The sequence below is a fragment of the Catharus ustulatus genome, chromosome 13, assembly GCF_009819885.2.
Source record: "Catharus ustulatus isolate bCatUst1 chromosome 13, bCatUst1.pri.v2, whole genome shotgun sequence".
Taxonomy (NCBI): domain Eukaryota; kingdom Metazoa; phylum Chordata; class Aves; order Passeriformes; family Turdidae; genus Catharus; species Catharus ustulatus.
In genome coordinates, this window is record NC_046233.1 from 194,618 (window position 1) to 217,167 (window position 22,550).

The 22,550-nt window shown below is 45.4% G+C and overlaps 1 protein-coding gene across 7 annotated transcripts in view; it reads left to right on the plus strand.

Moving 5' to 3' along the window:
* The window catches only part of TMCC1 (transmembrane and coiled-coil domain family 1), a 67,168-nt gene that overhangs the window by 32,928 nt on the left and 11,690 nt on the right, over window positions 1-22,550 (plus strand). For 4 of the 7 annotated variants that reach the window (XM_033071375.1, XM_033071380.1, XM_042779693.1 and 1 more), the window contains one exon: window positions 20,404-21,338. In XM_033071375.1, the coding sequence (XP_032927266.1) occupies window positions 20,404-21,338 (935 nt within the window). Of the gene's footprint in view, window positions 1-4,468; window positions 4,510-11,723; window positions 11,869-19,548; window positions 19,597-20,403; window positions 21,339-22,550 lie in introns of those variants that run through there. The other 3 variants (XM_033071379.1, XM_033071376.1, XM_033071378.1) reach the window with 3 other exon arrangements.

A 22,550-nucleotide genomic window follows, 5' to 3' on the forward strand; every position in this document is an offset into this window, starting at 1 on the left:
GCCAAGGGGCTTGTCTTCTCCTGCCTGTACCAGGCTCGTTCCCATGGACCCTGGCTGCTAGGGTTTGGGAGGATGATGCTTCTCCTGCTGGTGGGGCTGCTTAGTGAGCCTAGGGGAAGCTGGGGAGAAGGGAGACCCGAGTGCCAGCTGAGCTGCTTGTCTGCTACTCTGTGCAGAACCTGAGAAGCCCTGACTGATGTGGTGTGGAATGAGCACTTGATGGAGTTTGTGCAGCTCTGCAGTGCCAGGGCTTTACAGTGTTAGCAAACACACATGCTGCAGTGCACTCAGCCTGACTGCTCAGGCTGCTCTGTAGTTTCTAGATATTGTGCCTGAATTCTTGTCACAGTTCATCTCGTGGAAAATTTTTAGTACGCTTGGACATGGCTCAGTGATCATCCTCCTCTTACCTGCTCATGTTCTGGCCCAGCATGGCCAGGTTTCCATTTACAGTGTTTGTTACAAAATGTTTTTGTTAATTCTTCGTTCTGGAATATGTCCTTGTATTTTTTTTAACTTAAAGAATTAATAGCTTTAGCAAGGTAAAGGAAAATCTGACAATATTCAACTTCCAAGTTTAGAGAAAAAAAGTGTTAAAGACTATTGAGATTAGTTAAAGGGCAGCCTTCCAGTGCCTAAAAGGGCTCCAAGAGAGCTGGAGAGGGCCTTTGGACAAGGAAATGAAGTGACAGGACAAAGGGGAATGACTACACACTAACAGAGGACAGGGTTAGGTGGGAGATGGGGAGGAAATTCTTGGCTGAGAGTGTGGCAGGGACCTGGCACATGTTGCCCAGAGAAGCTGCCCCTGGCAGGAGGTTGGAACTAGATGGTCTTTAAGATCCAGTTCAACCCAAACCGTTCTGTGATTCTGTGAAATGCTGAGAAGAGTTGAAAAGAAAAACTTGACTCTGTGAAATTCAAGCGGTTTGGACAATAATGTTTTTATTGTCGTGAAGACTGCATTTCACATGCAGCTGTTAAAAAACTGTACATATACTTTTTAAAAACCTCACTGTACATCAGCTGCTCTCTGTCTGGTTGCTGAGAATCCCTGGTCAAGAGTTCTTTCTGCTTTCTCCTAAGTAAACCTGATTTCTAGATTAAATGACTTTTCTGTTCCAGGAGGTAATTACCTTAGAGATTAAATTCTCTGTACATAGAGAATGGTGTTGATGACTTGGCAGCATTTCAGCTAGAAGTTTACTGCTCAGTGCTGTAAACCTTATTGTTGTTCAATTCTTTGCAGAAAAATTATCAAACAGTATTTCCATTGCATTTTTTTAGAAAGGGTAGTAAATTGCTTTAGCTACTTTGTTAAAGCCATGGAGAAGGAACACTTAATTATTCAAGTGGCTCAGTGGATATTTTGACTGAAACTCCATCTGCCATCGCAGAAATTGGTTCTATTTTTAACAACTTGAGACGCTTTTTAGCAATTATTTGGCTGAGTTGCTTATGAGGCAGTATTTTCATGTCCTGCTCTGGACTGTCTTCTGGTTGAGGTTTGTGTTGTCCTCTATGGCTACTCTTTGTTGTCTTACAACAGCTGTTTTCAGCTAACCAATGACAGTTGTCCAGGAAGCAGAAAGCAACTTGGTACTTTTGGAAAAGCTTTATTGCCTACTTTGAGGCCAGATTTTGGGATGGGGAGAGTTGTGGGACAGTCAGGACGGAGAAGGCAGGACAGCGAGTGCTGCCTGTTTGTCCCTGCTGTGTTTGTGCGTGATTCCCTCTGTGAGAGCAATGACAAGGATTGCACAGCTGGAAGAGAGACATGGTGCTTTCGGTGGGATTTGTGTAACTCCAGCTGTACTCTTTAGCTGCCAAACTCTAGTTCCCGTGAGCTGGGTTAGTGAAACATGCTCTACTGGAGCTGTTCCCTTCTCTTGGGTGATGTTGCTGAAAGGTCAGGGAATGGCTCTGGCAGCAGCTGTGAGCAGGACAGGTGCTGCCTGGGGAGAAGGAACAGCCGTGGGCCAAGGCCGTTTGTTTCTAAGATATTGATTAGAAGGAATGGAAGCTAATTGCCATAGCAACAAATTTCACTGTTGCCCCTCTCTTGTATGTTTGTTAGTTTGGGTTATGTCCATAGCACTGCCAGGCAGCCACAAAGCCTTTTTGGAGCAGCCCGTGCAGAGAGCGTTTGTTTGCACAGGGAGCTGTTGTTGGTGCTGGTGGAGTTTTGGCAGTGTGCTGCCCTGGTGGGCAGTTTTGACTGGTGTCCCAGCCAGGCTGGTGGTGGTCTGGTAGGACTCTGCAGCTGTGAATGCTGTTTAATGGTGATTTGGGAAGCTGACCCAATCTGAGGTCTCATTGTGACCCTTACTGTCTATCTGAGTGGTCATCAAGACCAAATACTAGGCAGAGCCTGTGTGATGAGTTGAGACTAAATGAATGAATATGTCTTGGGATCAATGCATTATTACAGTAAAGCCTAGTTAGACCTGAGTTAGACCAGAGCCTCCTGAAACAATTTTTACCAATATTTTTAGAACATTCTTTGAGTTAACCTAGATTGAGGTGAAAATTTTAAATTTTAGTGAAGAAAAAAAAAAAAAGTGGTGGTCACAAGAAAGGACTTGCCTTCCAAATATTCAGCAGAATAAAAGCTTAAACCAGTGTGAAGGGAAGAAATAATATGATAATTCTGGTGCATTGTAAGGTTATTAGCAAGGTATCTGCTGTGGTGACTTCTGCAAAGGTTCATACTCCAGGTATGGATTTAGAGCATGTGAATCCTGGAACTACCTGAACTCTTAGTGAGCAAGAAAATAGGACAAGGTTTCCTTTAAAAACTGGTAATAGTTACTGATCAGCTGATAGGGACTGCTTCAGAATAAAAGGTATGCTCACTACCTTAACTGGAAGTGCATTTATTTCCCCAAACTGTAAGCCCAAGAGAGGTAGCAATTAAGTCAGAAAACCAAGCTCATGTTTTGGCACTGGGGAAGGGCAGAAGGAGAAGTATAAGATTTGTCCTTTTTAAAATTGTCTCTTGTTGCTACCAGTTTAAGTATTTCTTCAGTTCTCGCATTTTTCATTGTCCTGTCTTTAAAGAATGCCTTTGCAGATGTTGCTATTTAGCAGGGCTGCTGGGTAGATGTCGGGCTCGGCGGTGGGAGTGGTAGGTTGGTGTTGAGGGGTGCATCCTGGTGGGCCACCCTTGGGACGGCATGTGACAGAGCAGACCTCCCCTGAAACAGCATCAACATATACTCATGTAGCTTGTCCGTGTTTGTGACCTAGGAACCGTGAGGGGAATGCAGTCTCTTAGACTTGGATTTCATCTCTGCATTTCTTGAATGACCATGGTAGAACCAGCCAGGCTGATTAGTAATTAGCAGAACATAACCTGTGTGAAAACATGCTTAGTGAATAAATTCACATCTCTTTAACTTTTTTTTTTTTGAGGCTACATAACATATCTGTTATGAATAGATGGTGAACACAGCTGTTTACCTGCGAGGCAGTACTCTGTGAGAGGACATTCTCTCACTTCTTCCCCAGAAGAATACATTGTCTAGACCACCACCCAGTGGTTTTCAAAACATACAGGGTCTGTTTGCTGTGTTTGCTCTAGGTATGAAGTATAAGCCTCATCTTCAAGTGTTTTCCCTGGATCTTGCTTGGGATCTATTCAGCATCCTTGTGCTTTGTGGCTCTGCATGTGGTTTCCTCCTGCTCCCTGGGAGAGCCTGGTGTCTGTCCTGCTGGAGGGGTGGAGCAGGTACACTGTGGGTTTTAGAAGTTTTCAGTTTGACAGCTTCTGTTTTTCTCTGGTTTCTGGCTGGTACAGGGCACACACTGCAGGATATTAACCAGGTGACAGGTATTCATCTGTCTCACATGGGACTGCACAAGGTGTCTGTGCCCCCTTCAACAGGGCATGGGTTGGATTTGTCTGCATTTGGCTCCTTACCCTGTAACAGCAACCTCAACAATCTCCTCTGACAGGTTGCAGAGGAAGAGTTGCACCGTGGCCCAGAGCTCTGTAAGAGGTGTAAAGTATGTCCTTCAACTTAGGAGTATTCCCCTAGAAATAAAATGTGAAGTGTTTTCCTGTTCAAGAGTATGTTGGGGTTTTACTTGGTTTTTAAAATAAACTTCCAAGATGGCTGCCAGCAGAGCTATTTTGCTTTTAGGTTTTATTATTCTTCAGAAAACTACACTTTCACTTGAGATGTGTTCCTGACAGGGTCAGGGATGAAGTATTTTTAGCAGCCTCGGTGGCTCTGCTTGCAGCGCATTCATGCCTCGCTTGTTCAGGGTTGCAGTTGCTTTTTCAAACGCGCATTTGGGGCTCCTGCCAAGACACCCAGGGCACTACAGCGTCGTGTTACAAGGTCCTGCTTTGTGCAGGCAGAGCTCAACCCGGCGGGGCTGGGCTCTGCCAGCACAGTGCTGTGGTACAGCGTGTTTGGCCAGTGGAGGGGCACTGGGGTTCACATTGCGTGCTGCCCTCACCGCACACTCAGCATGGAGAACTCACTGCCTGCCTCTGGAACTGTACGTCCAGGGGGTTTCTGCTTTCTTGGATGTCAGCTGGGGTTGTGGATGTAACTGGTTTGCTGGGCAAAGCCCTGGGTCACCACTGAACACCCAGGCTCTGCATGTCTGTTTGCTGTTGCTGATGCTGCTGGAATTTGCTTTTAAGAAATCAGTCGGCAAGCCACTGTGTGTTGTGACACCGAGGGAATGAAATCAAGTATCTCCTGTCCATCCTCTCATCAGAGTAATTTCAGTTTCTTCTGCTGCTGTTGCTCCACAGCAAGCAGTGTTTGTAGCCCAGCTTGTGCTCAGCCTTAAAATAAGGAAACCCACTTATGCTGCTGAGATGCTGGTTTTGTTTGAAATACTTGATTTGTTCTGGATGTGGCAGTAAAAATTGTGCATTGGGAGACTCCCCATGAATGCAAGGAATCTGTGGTTTAATGGTTTAGTGATTAGAAAAGGTTTGTAATACCAGAAGTCTGTGTCTTTTGGGAATATGGTCCAGTTGTGGTGATTTCTTCCAAGGAGCTTTGAGGTCTGGGTTCCTCATAGGAATCCTCTGCAAAGTCTTCTGGAATTTGTCCCACACAGCACAGAATGTGGAGAATTTGTCAAAAAGTGCCCTGTATGGGTTCAATGAACAACAGGGAATATGAACAGCAGAAGAAACATGGCTGATATAAGTTTTAGCAGTGTTTAAGACCTCTTTAGCAGCAGGCTGTGTGCTGCGGGTGTCCCTGCCGTGTCCCCGGCCAGCACCAGGGCTGCTCCGTGGGGATGGCATGGGGAAAACAACACTCTGTATTCGGCCTGAGCACACTCCTTCCCAGAGGACAGAGCTGCATTGTTGGGACAAAGAAATGTGAAAATACTAAAAGCATTCAAACTATTTTATTTTTATTTGGGACCCTTTTGTGGAGCTCTGCAAAGCAGCCAGCCCAGTGTGTAGAGCCACTGGCAGAATTCAGAGGTGAGCTGGGAGTAGAAGAAAAACCATAAGATTTTTGGATTTTTTGCTGCTTTACAAGGAAGGGTTCTTATATTTTTATAGGAGACATTATCAGTGTCAGGCTAAGATGCCTGGATACGTGTTGACTGATCTATTTAAAAGCAAAAAACATTTTTAGTCAATCTGGTTTCAGGTCATTTATGGTACTTACTCTGTTTCAAGGACTTATACTTTGGTTTTAAAAATTCACCTTTATTATGTTGTCATCTTAGCTGCAGGTATCTGGGTCTTCATTACCTCTCCAACAAAGCCAGAAGGATCAGATTTTCTGCTCTTCATATTCCAGCAGTTGAAGGAAATACGGGTTAAAGGGAAGAGGTTTCACTTTTATGCTGAGAGGAAAGCTGTCAAATTCAATGATTCCAAACCACCTTAGTGAACATAAGGCCTCAGGTATATTACTGAATTAACAAACAAGCTAATCTCAGCTAAACTACAGTAACCTGTCATGTCCTGTGCTAGCTGAGCACTTCGGGCTCATTGCAAGGCAGAAACAAAACCTTAAATCTTAGATCCATCCTCGCACGCGGTGCCCAGCATGACTCACATTTGCAGCTACGGCGATTGACACACAGCAGCTCCGTGTGTCACTGTGGGTCTGTGTTGACACTTTAATGAAGTTCAGTCACTGAATGGCAAAACTCAACCACCAAGACAGTTGCTGAAGAGTGAGAAGATGTTTTTTTGTGGTTTAAACTTTGGTTGTTTTTTTGTGATTTTTTTTTTCCCTAGTATGTTAATAAGATGAAAATGTGAGAAGGTATAGTTTGGTAGCTCAAAAAGCTTTACATGAAAACTAGAAGTAATCAATTTGATTTACAGATGTGCAGCAAAACTGAAAACTGGCAAGTTAAATTCTGTTTGAAGAAAATTAAAGCCATTTCAACCACAGCTGTGTACCTTCCCAAGTTTTCATTGGAGAAAACAGAGCAGTAAGACTGAAAGAAATGCTTTTTTGGGGGAATGTGTGTATTGTGTATCAGTTAGACTTACGTATCGAACACTGTGGTGATGTTCATGCCAGCAATATGGCAAAATGGCAAACCAAGTTTTCTTGGAAATGTTCCGTTTCATCACTCTGCAGTTTTTAGGTTGCTTTGTTGATAAATTTGATCCTTTATGCAGACTGGGCATTTTGCCCTGGTTGTGGTTTCTGCTGAGCCAGAGCCATGTTGGATAGTGTGCTAAGTGTCTTTAATTTTATGTATCGTGAAGGAGGAAGATTACGTTTTATATGCAGATTTCTAACAGATTAACCAATTCATTGCTTATTAAAAAAACAAGACTAAAAGTGTTTGAAGGTCTCAGGTCTGCTGAAGTTTAACTTTGTTTTCCCCTTGCTTTCCCTTGTGGCTGGAAAAGGAGCCCAGTGATCATGAGGCAGCAACCATTGGTGAGCCCTCATCTGCTGACGCTAGACTGAGTTGTAGGCAATTATCTTGGACCCATCAGTTTTTCCTGTACCTGGAGAAATGGAAACAAAAGGAGACAGAACCAGAATTTAGTGCAATTTTACATGTCCTTTGGATGTAATTCTTAAAAGTTCCATTCTGTGTTTGGAAGTGGAGCTTAATCACTACTAACAGATTAAAATGAGGCTTTGGATCATCACACGAGTAGCTGGAATAGACAAACAGTTTAGTCTCTCCTAGGGAGAGACTAGGTTATAAATACTGAGAAATCAATTTCTAACTAGACATCATTTAACCATGTATGCAGATCTGGTCTAGTAGCAATCTGGCAGGCAGCAGCTGAATTTCTTTCATTGTTGCTATGGGTGAGTTGACTTGATGCAGCAGTGATCACAAGAATGCTCCTTGGAAAATGTCCTTGGTGTTGATACCTCCTGGAGGGTGACCTGCCCATCCATGCAACCATTCCCTGTCCAACATGGTCCCTGGGGCATCTGCTGAGTAATAGCTGCTCTGGCTGTGGGCTGCCCTGCTGGTGTCCTGAGCTGCATCGCCTCAGCCTGCCGTGGTCTTTCCTTCAGACTCACAGTGGTGGCTTTGTGCTGAACTGTCCCATCAGTATGGCCACTCTTTACATCAGTGCTGTGGGATGCAGGATTTATGAATTAACCTTTTTCTCTCTCATTCCCCACCCTCCCCATCCGGTTAATTGCTAATGGAAACATTTTGAGTACTTCTGGAAACGAGTGTGGAGAAAGGGAAGGCTGTTTTGTCTTCTGGTGATTTAAACTGGGGCAAGAATCTGTGACTAGTGAAAAAAAGCAAGTCCTGTGCAGAGCAACCTCTGAGGGATAATCTGCAAAAGACAAATATAGTCAAAACTGGCTTTATTCCAATGGGTGTGTACAGAGGAGGGGAACTCCAGCTCTGTGCAATGACTTTGAAGTCTAGGATCTTAAATTAGAAGATGAATGTTAAATAATGTATTAGCTTAAAGTGCTTCTGGCCCAAATGGTACCTCATACAATTAGGCTATTGCAGCACTTATAATCACACACAGGTTCATCATTTGTATATGCCAGCAGAATTTTCAGGTGGCTTCTTCAGTCCTTGTCCTGGGCAGTAAGTGTGGGAGCAGTCTGATGGGTTTCAGTTTGGGGAATAGTATGGATCAAGACCAGGGATCTGTGACTGGGGTCTTGCAACTGTGCAGGAACTTACTAATCACCACAGAATTAAGCAGGAAGCCTTGTGCAAGAGGCCTGATATCACTGAGGTTATTGATCCAGGAGTGCCATTGGGGTATTAAGTCACTGGCTCTACAACATTCTAGTCAATAAAGGAACTTGAATTTTCTGCTAGTTTCTCGCTCTCTCACTTAATGTTTTGCATTACCTAATGTTTGGCAGCATTCTGTTTTTTCCTTGTAAATGGATTTAGCCCCTGCTCTGTTTTTTCTCAAAACCTTTTGGTTTTAAGAGGTCCTGGATCCAGAGGTCATATGAGTATCTAATCTCCGTAAGTTTTTAAGCTCCATCAGAGCTCATTTGCACCCACCCCTCAATTAGTCTTCTTTTCAGTTTTACTGAGTAACTTCAGAAAAGAAATACTCTAGCATGTAAACAAGCTACAAGCTGCCCCTGGCTGCATCCCCGTACTGAGAACACTCATAGCAGAGAAGGGTGCTGAGTACCCCTTCCCTTCCCTGCCCTTGTCAGTGCTGGCTCAAGTTAGGAGACTCGGCTCTTGGCTGAGGCACTTGGCATGTCTGTGTTCCTCCACTTAGCTGAGGCTCCAGCTGCAATGGCCACTGTCTCCTGCTGTGTTGGGTTGTCACAGAAGGGAGCTGAGGGTGGCAATGCTGCTGGAGTTCCTGCAGCAGTGAGACCTGCACAGACTTGCTGCTGGATTGCAACATGCTAGAGCTGTTTGAGTTTTGTTTGCATGGAAGAATGGCTGTTGATGTTCTTTTTATGTCCTCTTAATGGTGGTGAAATTCAGCCTGGTAGGTTAGGTTTGGTTTTATTACTCTGTAGCATATTTTCATGGATTTTCTTGGATTTATTTATTGCTTTATATGGTGAAATGGTCTGTCTGAATAGTAGTAAAAGTAATGTAAATTACACTGGGTTGTACCCAACATCAGCTACTTCCTAAATAAATCTAATGGCATTCTTTCTGCACAAGCAATTTCACTGTCCTTCCCTCTCACCCCTATTAAGTCAGATCTTCTAGTTAACAGAAAAAATGTCTTGGGCTTTTGGAGGTTTCTCAGTATAAATACTGCTTTCTGAGAGGGAAATCTGCCATACGAATTTGAAAAAGCTCCTTGAAAAAGAGACCTTTTTCCCCCCACTAAATTTCTTGCAGTTGTGTTAGATTGTGATTCAAAGTCCAGTGTGTGTGCTCTGAACTTGTACAAGAATAGATATTATTCAGTTTCTGCATTTAGCCTGGACAGTGGTTTTTTTAGTAGAGATTTCTCACTAGATTCTTGCAGCAGGGTGGATGCCTCTTGGTAGGCTCAGGTTGTTGCCTCCTGGCGCTCTGGGCGCAGTGGATGGAGCCAGGCGCCCTCTGCAGCGTTGTGCAGTTTGTTCGGTGCTCTGCTGCCCACCCTGGATGGGTGGGTGATCACACAGGTGGGGCAGGGGTGGGCTGGGATCCTCATTTGGTGCAGGTCAGCAGCTATTACGAATGTTTCTGTTTGAGAGCCTTTTTTACAGCTTGAATGTGTTTGTTAATGCACTCACAGTCAGAGAATATCAATACCTAATACTCTCATATGTTGATAAATTTTTAGAGACCCTTTTACCATTTCACCCTGAAAATGGCCAGAGAGAAATAGTAATGTAGATGTCAGTTGAATTTGATTTCCTATAGTTTCTGGGGTTTGCAGTAATTTTCACTGTAGTGTGTTGCTGTTTGGAATCCATGGTATTATGGTCAGTTCTGGTAGTTTCATTTTTGTTGGTGTTCTTTGCACATCCTGGCCTTGGTTGCCACAGTGCTGCTTCCTGGGCCCTTGCCAAGGCTCAGAGTCGCTGCCAGGAGTGGCTCTGAGGCAGCCAGTGCTGTGGCACAGCACGAGAGCAGGGCTGGTAGCTGCTCCCTCCGTTCCCACTGCAGGGCCCAGGTGCAGCAGGCACCTGTCAGTGATGGGGATGGGGACTGCAGGTGAGCCAGGCGCAGAATTGCACCACGGACTCTTCTGAGATCCACCTTCCTCTTGCCTTTTCCCTCATCCATTGTCCGTCATGTCCTGTTCTCTGACATCACAGAAATTACCACAAAAAAGCTTCTAGGGCTGTATCTTTTAACATCTCCACCCTAACATGGCTTGTCTCCTTCATGAATCAGATGTTATTTCTCCTGCTCTGTGGAGTGATTTCATTCTCAGTTCCTGTTTGTTCTAAATGGCCTGTACAATGCACTTGCCATTTCATCATAATGCTTTTTCAGAAATGCCACCTGACATACCAATGTAATTTGAGAAAATGGATTTTCAGCTGTTCGTCCTCTAATTTTGGTTCTTACAGAACATGTTTTTGGGTTTTAATTCCTTTTTTCTTTTTTCCTAATGAAAACTGAATTTTGCACATAGGAATATTTTTTCCACATTACCTGTGATTTGAGTTAGTCAGTAGTTTCTCCTCTGTTACATTCCTGAAGTTTTTATTCTATGAATTAACATTTCCATGCAGATTTTTTTCATATTACCTGTGCATTACTGCAAGTGAAGAAAATTATTTAAGAAAAAAACCACAAACCTACCAAACCCTAGCACTGTGGTATCTGTCAGAGCCTCCAAGAGTCATTGCCTCAAAGGGACAGATGTAAATTAAAATGGGAAAGTTCAGTCCTTGTATTAATGCTGGTGGCAGACATGATGCAGGATTCATGCAGTGGGGAACTCCTAAAAGGCCACTCCATTTCTGTCAGGTTTGATGGTTCCTGGTATTTCAGCCTTGGGAGCACCTTGCATACTCTAAATTACAATGGCTCTGAAGATCCCCAGCTTAGATTATGTATGGCTTGTCTTTGCATCATCTTGTCTGTGTCCTGGGTGAGTGATAATATTTGCTATAAATGAAATATCAGTGAGACAAAGAAGAGCAAGGGGAGAAGTAGCCATGGGGATGAGGGTGGCTTCTTACAAATGAGTCCAAAGGAGTGGGGCTGGATGGCGTAAAGTGCTGTGGGTCAGAGCTGTCAGACAGGGTGATGAGCCTTTGCTTTACCTCTTTCAAAGTATGATGGTAAAATACATTTTTTTGACAAAGAAGTTGAGGGTAGGGGATAGGAGGTGCTGAGGTTCCTTTTCGCCCTAGAGTCGACTGTGGTAACAGTGCTGTGCTGGCTCTGTTGTGTTTCTAATTAGAACTTCAGCCCTCCAGATCTCGCTAATATTCGGAAAATTTTATTGCGTGAATATTAAATAGCAGTGTTTCAGCACTGCTGTAATAAGAGCCTGTAGTTTATAGGTGGATTTATGTCCTGCTGTGCATCTTGAAATCTCCAGTGTCCGTTCTGCTTGGCCTTTGCTCGTAGGTCTGTTATGTTGTGTTGTTGAGGAACAACTGTGTCACTTAGACTCTGTTGATCTGCTTCTGATTTGGTTGTCTGTAATCCTGAGCTATTTTTCTGTTTCGAAGGTACAGTTTTAAAAATAGCGTGAGGCATTGCACACGCCTGGGCAGCCCTGCAGCTTTAAATGCCGTGTCCTGCCCTGCTCCCGGAGCAGAGCTGCCCAGCTCGGAGCGGTGCTCGGGCTGGCCCGGCACTCAGCCATGCTCCGGCAGCGGCGCTCGGGCAGCGCTCGGTCCGGCCGATGGCCGCGGCTCTGCCCGGGCACTGCCCGGCGCTGCGGCCGCCCATGGCTGCTCCGTGATGTTTATGTGGTGCTGCTGTACCTGCGTGTGCTGCGAGAGGGACTTCTGCGAGCCCACAAAGGTGAGGAGGCTGTGGGGGGGCAGTTGAAGCTGTCATGTTTGGCTGTTTTATTTGAATCTCCGGTAGAACTTGAGCTCATTTTGTGCATCAGCCTCGGAAGCACTGCGTTTTTCCTCTGGGCACTGCAGTTGAATTTCAGTGGTTGATTTGTTTAATATAGCTTTTATTTGTTTTTGAAGCTGGGAAGTGCAAAAAGGCTCCTGAGTGAGTGTTGCAATCCATAAACAAGATCAAATGTGGTGCTGTTTTTTGGGATTTTCTGGTTTTGTTGTTTTGGGGTTTGCTTTGTATGATACAGTGAGTGATGAAAGAGGTGGGAGACGCAGACACAGCAGATGCAGCCCTGTGTCAGAGAGAAGTATTTGCATTGGTAGCTTTTTTATGTGACCTCTTGTTTTGCTGTTTTTAGCTGTGCAAAATGTATTTTCAGGAATTAGAAAACAAACTGCAGAACCATATTCTTCTCCAGGTACAAAGAGAGTAAGTGTGCTGCCTCCCATAGACCCAGTGACCTTCAGAAATGATTAAGTATTTTTTTTCCATTTCATTAAGCTGTGTAGCTCATCACTGCCCTTTTCCAGTCTGAGTTAACAGTAAACTGTATCTTCTCCTCCTCCCTCATTTATTAAATACTGAAGAGAGACAGTAAGGTCTTTGATACTCTGATCTGCAACACAAAATAGAAGCTATTTCTCTTTGAATTGTTGCAGTTAGCTCTCTCATGCCCTGTGCTCCAGTGTTTCCAGAGGAAAAAAGAAATCTGAGATCCAAACTGGTTTTTCTGCTGTAGCTGATGGTTTACCTGGGATCTGTTACAGTCTGCAGAAGACATGGTTGAGAGGTTGAATATTATTCCTGTTGTCTTTGAAACACGTGTGTCTAATGCATTTATTTCATTAACTCACAGATTTTCCCAAAGGAAAATAGTATCTTCTATATGTGTACTTTGTCTTATTGCATTCATCAGTCTTCATGATAGAAGTGACACACAGGTGGCTCTCAGGAAAAATGCCTGTTGCTGAGTTGCAAAGGTACAGACTGCGATCCTATGGGGCAGCAGGAAAGCCTGGGGCTTTACAGATGTTCTGCATTGCAGGGTGATAGATCTGCATGCTTTGCACCTTGGCACACCTAACATCAGGCTGCTGCATCACCTCTTGAGAGCTGGATATCATATTCTGTGCTCTCTAGGCCAGGTCAGGGTAGCCTGAAGAACTTTCCACCGTGTGTTGAGGAGATGCTGCATTGCGCGCTGTCTCTAAATGGGCTTCTCAATGAAGATTCTTAGCTTTTGCAAGAATACTGAAAGCAGCATAGTGATTTCAGTATTTACCTAATTCAGTGATCTCTGTGCATTTCTGGGCAGGTGCTCTGTTGCCTGACCCTGCCGAGTGTTTGTCATCCCTTGAACGCATCTTCGTCTCTGATGTCTCACTGCTCGCTGTTCTCTTCCAGGTTTCCAAAGACATCTGTGCCATGTTCACGGGCTGAAGGGACTGCTCTTGCTCACAGTGTCTTGTCCTTGACAAGCTGTGTTTGCCTCTTGGAGCGATCTTAGAGATTTAGTTGGTGCTAATGCAGAAGCACCTGTGGCACTTGAAGCAAGCAAACTGCAGGAGTCTGAAGCATCTATGCTTTGTAGCTGTGACAAATGTGATCTTAGCTGGTACTATGCGTATGTTGTACTACAAAGCCTTTAAATAAGGAAGCAGTATGTCAGGAAATGCTCTGTGGGAATGGCAAAGCAGTGTATTCACAGGAATCTTGAATCCTGTTGCTTTGAAATACTTAATATTGTATGAACTGTTGATTGGATAAACTTCAGGGACGAGTTTGGTTACAGTCACACTAGGTGTTGTACCTGCAGAAAATGCTACAGTTAAAAATAAAGAAATGAAGGAAGTGTAGAAGTACAGTTGCTGGAGCCCTTTAGATTAAACACTTGGAGGGGATGTGCCTGTTAAACCTCAGCAGAGATGCATCCCTGAGAAAGGGAGAATCTTTGCTCTCACACAGGGCTGTTCTGTGCCAAAGGATCGTGCAGAGGCATTTGTCCTTCAAGACTTCACAGTTTGCTCCAATGCCTTGCAAGTCAAAGTTAACTTGCAACCATAAAATTAAACTCTGTTCTTTACAAATTAATATATAATATGCAATAATAATCTCTATTCATCAGATAGCAGCTTGAAGCATAAAAAACCAATACCAAAACTGCTTTACTGTCTGGGAGGTATTAACAAAATTTTTGTCTCTCAGGTAATGAGATGTGACTCAAACACTGGGGGAATAGGATGAGATAAAAAAAATCAGAACCAAACAAAAAACTACACATCATTTTACGTAGTCACTTTCTCGTAAAAGCTTGTGTAAACTTGTTTCTTAATCCACCCTCTTCTCCTAGTTCCTATGCTTAACTTTTGCTCAGCTTTACCTCATTTCCTATCCTTATTGCTGTAACTTCTGGCCTGACTGGCACTCCCCCTAATTAGAAATCAGGAGCTGCTAAAATAAACATCCATGGATGTTATTTTGGCCATATCTTTTGCTGTGTCATCCCTTATCACCTCCTACAAGCTCTTGTGTGTAATTCAGTTATTTCCTATTTTTCCAATCAGATTGTTGTATCCGTTTTCTTGGACTTCCCTCATCCTCAATGTTGTCCTGTTTATTCAGTCAACACCAATGATCTTCTGCTTGACTAGTTTAGCTTTAGGAAACTATTACTGAATTGGGCCATCAAGCCTTACTTTTTTTGTGTTCAAAAATAGCTTCTCTCTAGATTTCAGAAATTTGAGGCCAAGAAGGTGATGTCTTTGGCAACAATGCTTTTTCTGAAAGGAATTAAAGGGGCCGTAGGCAACCTCTTAAGGGAGATGTTACACTGCATTGTGTCAGTCCCTTCTGTCTCTGGGATGTCAATAAGTAGTTGTGGGCCAGGCTGGTCCCACATGTTCCAGTCCTGCTTGGGGAACAGCTTGTGCAGTGTTCCTTGCCTCAGCCCACCATACCGGGCTGGTCGGCGTCAGGGATGCAGCACAGCTGGGAAGGGTGGAGGTCAGCTTTCTAGCTTCAGCTACCTGTTAACCAGTCAGTAAGTGAAACATTTGCTTCCCGAGAGGCAGGGGGCCCTGGACAGGTGGAGTTAAGCAGGGGGAACATGTGGAGCCCAGTGAACTCGCCTGCACTGACAGCAAGGTGCTGTGGGGGAAGCATCTGTGACCAGCAATTGCCTGTGCTGGCAAGGCGTTGCTGGAGCTCCCCTGCGGAAGGTGCAGTGTTGGTTGTGACAGAAGCTGCCTCTGGTACAGCGAGCATGATGCTGTGTGGCAGCAGCATCTTTCATCATTGCTTCCAACACAGTAAGCTGAATACTGGTCTGCTTTGGGAAGAATTTCTGCTGCTGACAGCTCTGAGGAAAAGACAGCTGGCTACTTTACAGCTAAACTATTTCTGGCACATGAAGTCACATCTCCATTTTATACCGAATTAGGTACAAGGCCACGGACAAGTCACCCTGCAGCTGGCTTTACCAAATCGCAAGTTGTGGTTGAGGATTTGCTGGTGAGCCTCGGGCCATTGCTTGGGGGATGCTGCTCTTGGCACCAGTGCCAAGCGAAGCAGTCCCAGCTCACCTTTCCCTCCAGTGGTGTTTCTGCTGTGTGTCTGGGGCCTGATGTTGAACCACATTTGGGAGAGTGGTAAGAACATCCGCAAGCACCGTATCACTTGGTTCGCAGTGAGCTCGCCCCTGAGCTCCAGGGGGAGCTGCTGTCCCGTCTGTGCCCGGGCTGTGCTGGTACAGGCTTGGGCAGGGAGCTGCTTGGCTTGCGTGCCCTAAAGAAAGGGAATGCCCAGTTGTATGCACGGCGCTCCAGCATGTGTGAAATGTTGCCCCTCTGTGGTTGCCACAACCCTTCTGTGCGGGGCAGGACCTGCCCCCTCCCCTCTCTGCAGAGCGAGGCCGGTGGGGCTCTGGCTTGGCAGATGTACCATTAGCGCATTCCTGTTGCAGCAATCATCACTCGTGACTATTTAACTACTGTGAGTAAGGTGTAAAGCCATTTCCTCTTGGTGCTACAGTGTTGGTTCCCTGCTCAAGCTGTTGTCTGAGGCAGGCAAAGGCATTGTACTAGGACTTTTTTTGGATATTTTTCCGAGTAATTTTTCATTTTTTATTTTCTCACTGGGTTTTTTTTACCCATAACCATGGTGATCTTCTCACCATTTTGAGGGTTAATTGCCCATAGGCAAAGGAGGCATAACTTTCAGAAACCCCCATTTTATTATCTAAACAATGAACTGTGCTGTGAAAAACACACAGCAAGACTTCCTTGAACTGTCCATCTGTTTGTGTGCTTTCCTTAGCCAGGTTTAATTTGGATTTGGATTTAGGAGCATGCTAGAAACAGCTCAGAACAGTTGCTGTCAAGAATGACCATAGGTTTCTGTGAGCTGGAGCCTGTTAAAAAGCAAAGCTGCTGCAGCTTCTGAAGATTCAATTTGTCAATAAAGTTTTGCAGGATAACTGCAGTGTGTCACAAGGAATCACACTGGACCTATTCTTTGTTTTTCCTTTTTCTTTTTCTAGACAGTAAAGGCAAGGCAGATGTTTTGTAGAGCAGGAGCATATATGCAGCCTGAGCACTTGCTGAGGAAGGCGGAAGGTGGATTCATAAACGAATCCACATGTGAGTGAGGAGTTGTTTCTACGGATGGTTCAGTGCAGCAGTATTTAGATCTTCTGTCTGTATTTACATGAGAACAGAAATACTCTCCCTCTCTTAATTCTCGATCAGCTGTAGGTCACAAAGAGCTTATTGCATCACCCAAGTGGGTGAGGCAGGGGAGGTTGTGACACTTCTCTGTTTCCTTTGGGACCTGTGGTAGGTTGTGCCATGTACAATGACTGTTGGATCCAGAGGAACAGGGTGCTGACTGCTCATGAGACAGTGGGGCTGGTGACACTTCGACCCATGTGTTTCAAGAGTCATGTGCACCTAACCATGCACTGATAATGCTGTTAATGAGTGGTATTTCCAAACAGGAAGTCTAAAACCTATGACTTTCTATGAGTCTCATAGATTTTTTCCGCCTATATGATTGTATTGCCTTCAGCACAGTGGGAAAAGGAAGCAAAACACCTGAATGTTTTCATGGTTAGTTCTAGCTGCCAGTCAGGCATGCAGTCACTGGGAGGGTGATTAACCCAGGCACCTCAGGTGCTGTTGGCTCCTTTCTGGGGCTGTGCAGTCTCGCTCTGAGCTCCTCTAACTTTGCCCTGTATGTGTTTATTGTAAGTAGCGCAACAATTTTCAGTTACACCTTTGAAGCTCCAGGCTTCAGGAGGAAGCAGGAGTTGCCCCCTTGCAGCAGGCTTACTCTGAAAGCTGCTGTTTGCTTAGGCCAGCTGTCCTGAGTGTTTAAAAGCAGCAATCCATCTTCTTGGTGAATGGCTGGTACATGCTCTTACTAGATGAGTTTCAGGAGGACGAAATACCTTTAAAGAAACTGCTGTATTTAATCTTCAACAGCACCAAAGAGAGAATCATGAGATGTTTTTTTGGGCAGGGTAGAGACATTGGAAAGCTTGTATAGGAGAGAAAGCCTGAGAGCATTAACAATAGAGAATTTGGTAAGATCTTGATAGAGAGAGAAAGCATAAGGCCCTCACATGATTTCATCTGATTTGTGGCATAATGCCAAAGCAGTTCTCAGTGTACCGCCTGGTGGGAGGGCACACAGCTCCCCTTAACTGGACTGTCAATATAATGGAAAATTGTATTGCAAGAAAGATTGACTATTGAACTGTAACCCCTATTCTTATACAAGCATCAGTCATTATAGTATTTAATTTACCAGCATCTTTTCAGGACAGATTGACCATCATCTGAGATTGAATAATATGTCATCAGCATTTCCCAGGGACCCAGTTTGTGCTGAGTCTTCCCTTTACAAGGCCTTGTCAATATGGACAAAGTACTTAAAATTATCTCTGTTCTGTTCCAGAACTGCACTTTGCACAGCCTTTTCCTTTTGAATTGGAAAGAACCCTTTTTGTTCTTTGCGAGTAATATCCACACAGCTGGTAATTATAAAGCAATTATCCCAACATGGTTTGTTCTATTCCAGTTCATTTTCTACACAGGTGTAGGGAGATAACCTGGGCAGATTTGCTGAAGTCAGCAGACTTTAAAAGCAGAGGAAGAGAAAGTTTCTACCAAATTTTTCTCTTTTTCTCTCACAAAACTTGTGAGAGGAAGAGTGTGCTATTAGTGTAATTTATTGTAATTATCCATACACACAGACTAATTAGACCAAACCTGGAGTAAATTAAACTTATAGAAACTCCTTACTGCAAAGTAATATTGAAACCCCAGTAGTTCTATGACACTGATCAGTGCAGATTTCAGCTCAGAACCTCTGGGCTGCAGAAGAACTGGTGATGAGCAGTTGTTTGGTTCTGGGATACCAGGTCAGTCCCACACTCGCTCACCCTTACCACTGAAAAAAAAATCAATTATGGGGAAAAAAAAAAAAACAAGTTAAATTAATTTGTGGAAGTTTTGCATCAAAACTGTGATCTTTCTGGTTTTCTTCATCTGCCATTAAATACTAAAATGTACTTGCTCTGGAGGAGGCAGAGGTTGTTAAGAATGGATTGAGAAGCCCTTGGTTCATAGGCAGTTAACAGTAATAAGATTGTCTTGGTGTGCTGCACAGATAGGCCGTGCTGCTCTTAGGGTGGCTGCTGGTTGGCAGAGCTGCTCCGTGGGTGAGGCACGGACCAGCTGTGCCATGGGTGCTGGGCGATGCTCCCATGCCAGGCGTGCTCTGCACAGGCAGGGTCTTTGTGTTCATCTAGGCCATAGGGAGAAACTTGATCACTGACAGCCCTGGAAAAATCTTAATGAAATTACAAATTCCAAGAAGTGATATCTTTACAAATGTGTATTACTTCCAAGTGCATGTCCCTACATCTCAGAGACAGCATGTTCTCTGTGTAGTACTGATATCATGCATAGTGTGAGTAATATGAATTAATATTAATTAATTAATAATAATATTAATATTGATTACTGTTCATTCTTAGCACCAATTTTCCATTCATCTATCCAGAGCTCCAGAGTTTCTACGACTAAACCCTCTTAAGAGAGCAGTTGATATTTCACGAGTCACAGCAGAGTGAGAAACTATATTTTGTGGTTCCCAGCAGCTGAACCTCTTGGAAAATGAATCAATTGCTTTCCCAGGTGTCTGGTTTTCCTGTTAATGGGATAGTGAACAGATAGTGAACCTTAGGGTTATGGGAAGAAAGGAGCGTGGCTGAACCCCCGGCGCCAGTCAGTGTTGCAGCCTATGGGGTTTTTTTCCATTAAATACGGAAGGATTAATCGAGAGAGAGGGTACAGTTAACTGTAACAGCATTTTTTGTTTTGTAAAGCGCGTATTCACAAACACGGGCATGGTTCTGCGTCCGGGCAGTAGCTGCGGGTCAGCTGGCAGCTGTTCCGGCGGAAGGAGCCGGGGACGGTGCGGGCAGCGCTCGGGGCACCGGGCCCGCGGGATCCCAGCTCGGGAGGGAAGGTTGCGTGCGGGACGCGGCTCCGCGGCCCGGCGAGGCCTCCGTGCCGCGAGGGGGCGGGCGGGGCCGGGCACGGGGAGCGGGGCCGGGCTCGGGGAGCGGGAGCCATGCACGGGGAGCGGGCGCTGCCGCCGCGCCGGGACCAGGTACGGCGGGGAGCCCCCGAGCGTTCCTCCAGCCCGGGGCACCCACCCTGTCCCCGACCGGGGCTGGCCGCGTTCGGAGCGTGCTCGGCTCTAGGGAGGAATGCCCGGGTCAGGAGCGGCCGCACCTGCCTGCCCGGTTCTTGCCGGGTTCGCGGCGGGTACTTGGCGGGTTGGATTGCGCTGAAACAGCGTTTAACTTTTTTTTTTGCCATACGTGCAGTTTGTCCTTTGAAACTCGCTATTTTCCTCCCACTCGGAGACACCTGCTCGCAGGGTTTGCCGCGGCAAGGCGTGCATTGGGGTGCCTGTCAGGCTCCGGTTTGCTGTTAAAAGCAGTGACCGTAGTAGATAGTTTGTAGGTTTCACTGCTGCTGATGTTCAAACAGGTGAAGCACTAGGAATGACTCGAGTGTGCTGTACCGTACAGTTAAACCGTGTGCCTTCTGCTCTCGGTTACCTTCTCGATCTCTGCACCCTCTAGATATTGAGCCCCTGCCCTTGTACCGATATCTTGTAGTGCTTGGTCTGCCAAGCTGGGGTGCCCTGTTGCACATTTGTGCTTGAGTTTTGAATTGTTTGAGGCTATTGAGTCAAGTATTAGAGCTTTTGATTTTTTTTTTTCAACTTTTGCTAGATGTCTGTAAAATATGTGAAACTCTTGATTAATAATGCCCCCTGGGCAGCTGAAAAAAGGTACATTTTTTCAGAATTGTATCCATTTGCCAAGATGGTTGACATAAAGAAGGAAGGCTTTTCTGTTGATGAAGCTGCTGATTAGCACTCATGCTTCTCTCTTTCTGTGCCTAGATTGAGCGATTGGAAGTCAGCAGCTTGGCGCAGACCTCCAGTGCCGTGGCCTCCAGCACTGATGGCAGCATCAACGCAGACTCTGTTGATGGGACCCCAGACCCACAGCGGACAAAAGTGGCCATCACACACCTGCAGCAGAAGATACTGAAGCTGACAGAGCAAATCAAAATTGAGCAAACAGCCCGTGATGACAATGTGGCAGAGTATCTGAAATTGGCCAACAATGCAGACAAGCAGCAGAGTGCCCGCATTAAGCAAGTGTTTGAGAAGAAAAATCAAAAGTCAGCTCAGACCATCTCGCAGCTGCAGAAGAAACTGGAACATTACCATCGAAAGCTGCGAGAGATTGAACAGAATGGGATCCCTCGGCAGCCAAAGGATGTCTTCAGGGATATGCATCAGGGTTTGAAAGATGTTGGAGCAAAAGTCACGGGCTTCAGTGAGGGAGTGGTAGACAGTGTAAAAGGTGGGCTTTCCAGTTTCTCCCAGGCCACACATTCAGCAGCAGGAGCTGTGGTATCCAAACCCCGGGAGATTGCCTCTCTCATAAGGAACAAGTTTGGGAGTGCAGACAACATTGCTAATCTGAAAGACTCATTAGAAGAAGGCCAGGAAGATGGGACAGGAGGCAAGGCTCTAGGTGTTATTCAGAACTTCCAGTCAAGCCCAAAATATGGCAGTGAAGAGGATTGCTCCAGTGCCACATCAGGCTCGGTGGGAGCCAACAGCACAACAGGGGGCCCTGTGGGAGCTTCCAGCTCCAAAACAAACACTCTGGATATGCAGAGCTCAGGGTTTGATGCAATACTGCACGAGATTCAAGAAATTCGAGAGACACAGGCAAGACTGGAAGAATCTTTTGAGGACCTTAAGGTTCGCTACCAGAGGGATTACACATTGATCATGCAGACCCTGCAGGAGGAGCGGTACAGGTATGTGCTGTGGTACTTCATTTGATAATTCAATGCTGTGATTGCAAAGCACCAGAGCTGGGGATGGCAGTGCTCAGCAGGCTGTTCCCAGCAGCCTGATTGAAATGGATAGTACTGTGGTCTTCTCAGCACTTTTCTCTGCCAGTTCTGACTTCTATAAATATTGCTGTCTTGCTGCTCACCTTCCTCTCTGTACAAGAAAGAGATTGTAAGGAAAAAGGTTATTTCAAAGTGTTTTACAGATAAAAAGTTAAGCTGGAGAGGTCTAATAAGGTGTCCCCAAGCCGAGGGGTACATTGATGCAGTTACTGTTATCAGACAGTGCTTTGCTCTGCAAAAAATCCTGAAAAGGTTTGGATCAAAGCAAAGGACAGGGAACTAATGTGGACATGACTTGACCCTGCCTTATCTGACACTCAAATCCATATCTACCAGAGAAAGAAACATTCCAACTTTCTTCAGGTTCTCTAAAAAGACATGATCTTGCCCATGTGCCAAAACTAAGGTATCCCTTCCCTTCCCTGTTCAGCCCACAGTGGCAGCACTCAGGGAAATGAATTAAATGTCAGATACTGACAGTGGTCTTGTCGTGGAGATTATAGGGCTCTGGAAGCAGGTAACCCATGTTTCCATCAGCCTTCTCCTCCTGGAAGGAATGGAAAGGTGAAGCAGTTGCTGCAGTACTGCTGATCCCTGAAGAAGTCACAGGAGACAGGTGACAGTGGCTTCAGTAAGGCAGCCTGGCTGGCTGCCCCCACCTCCCTGCTGAGGAAAGCTGCCCATGGAGAGGTGCTGAGGGAATGCCTCCCTTTCCTTGCTGGATGGGAGGGGCTCTCTGCAGACTGCCCTGTGCTGTCCAGCAGAACACCTGACATCCTCCCCCTCACATGCTGGGAGCGAGGGCTTGACTCCAGGCTCTGAAGGGAATAGTTACTAGTTGCCCTCCTGCAGGCATCCAAGACAGGATTCTTAAACTTTAAATAACAATACAATGTCCAAGCCCTCGTTCTTGTGAAGGACAGCAGGCTGTTGCCATGAGGTTCGTTATGGCCTTTATGACTTTCAGGATGTAACACAACCTGAAAGGCACAGCAGAGCTGCTGGGGTTGTGTACAGGCTTGCTGAAGTGCCCCGTGCCACTTGCTGCACTGGTTTGTGCAGCATAGCATAGAGTTGCCCTACAGCTCTTTAAACATGCTGATGCCAAATCAT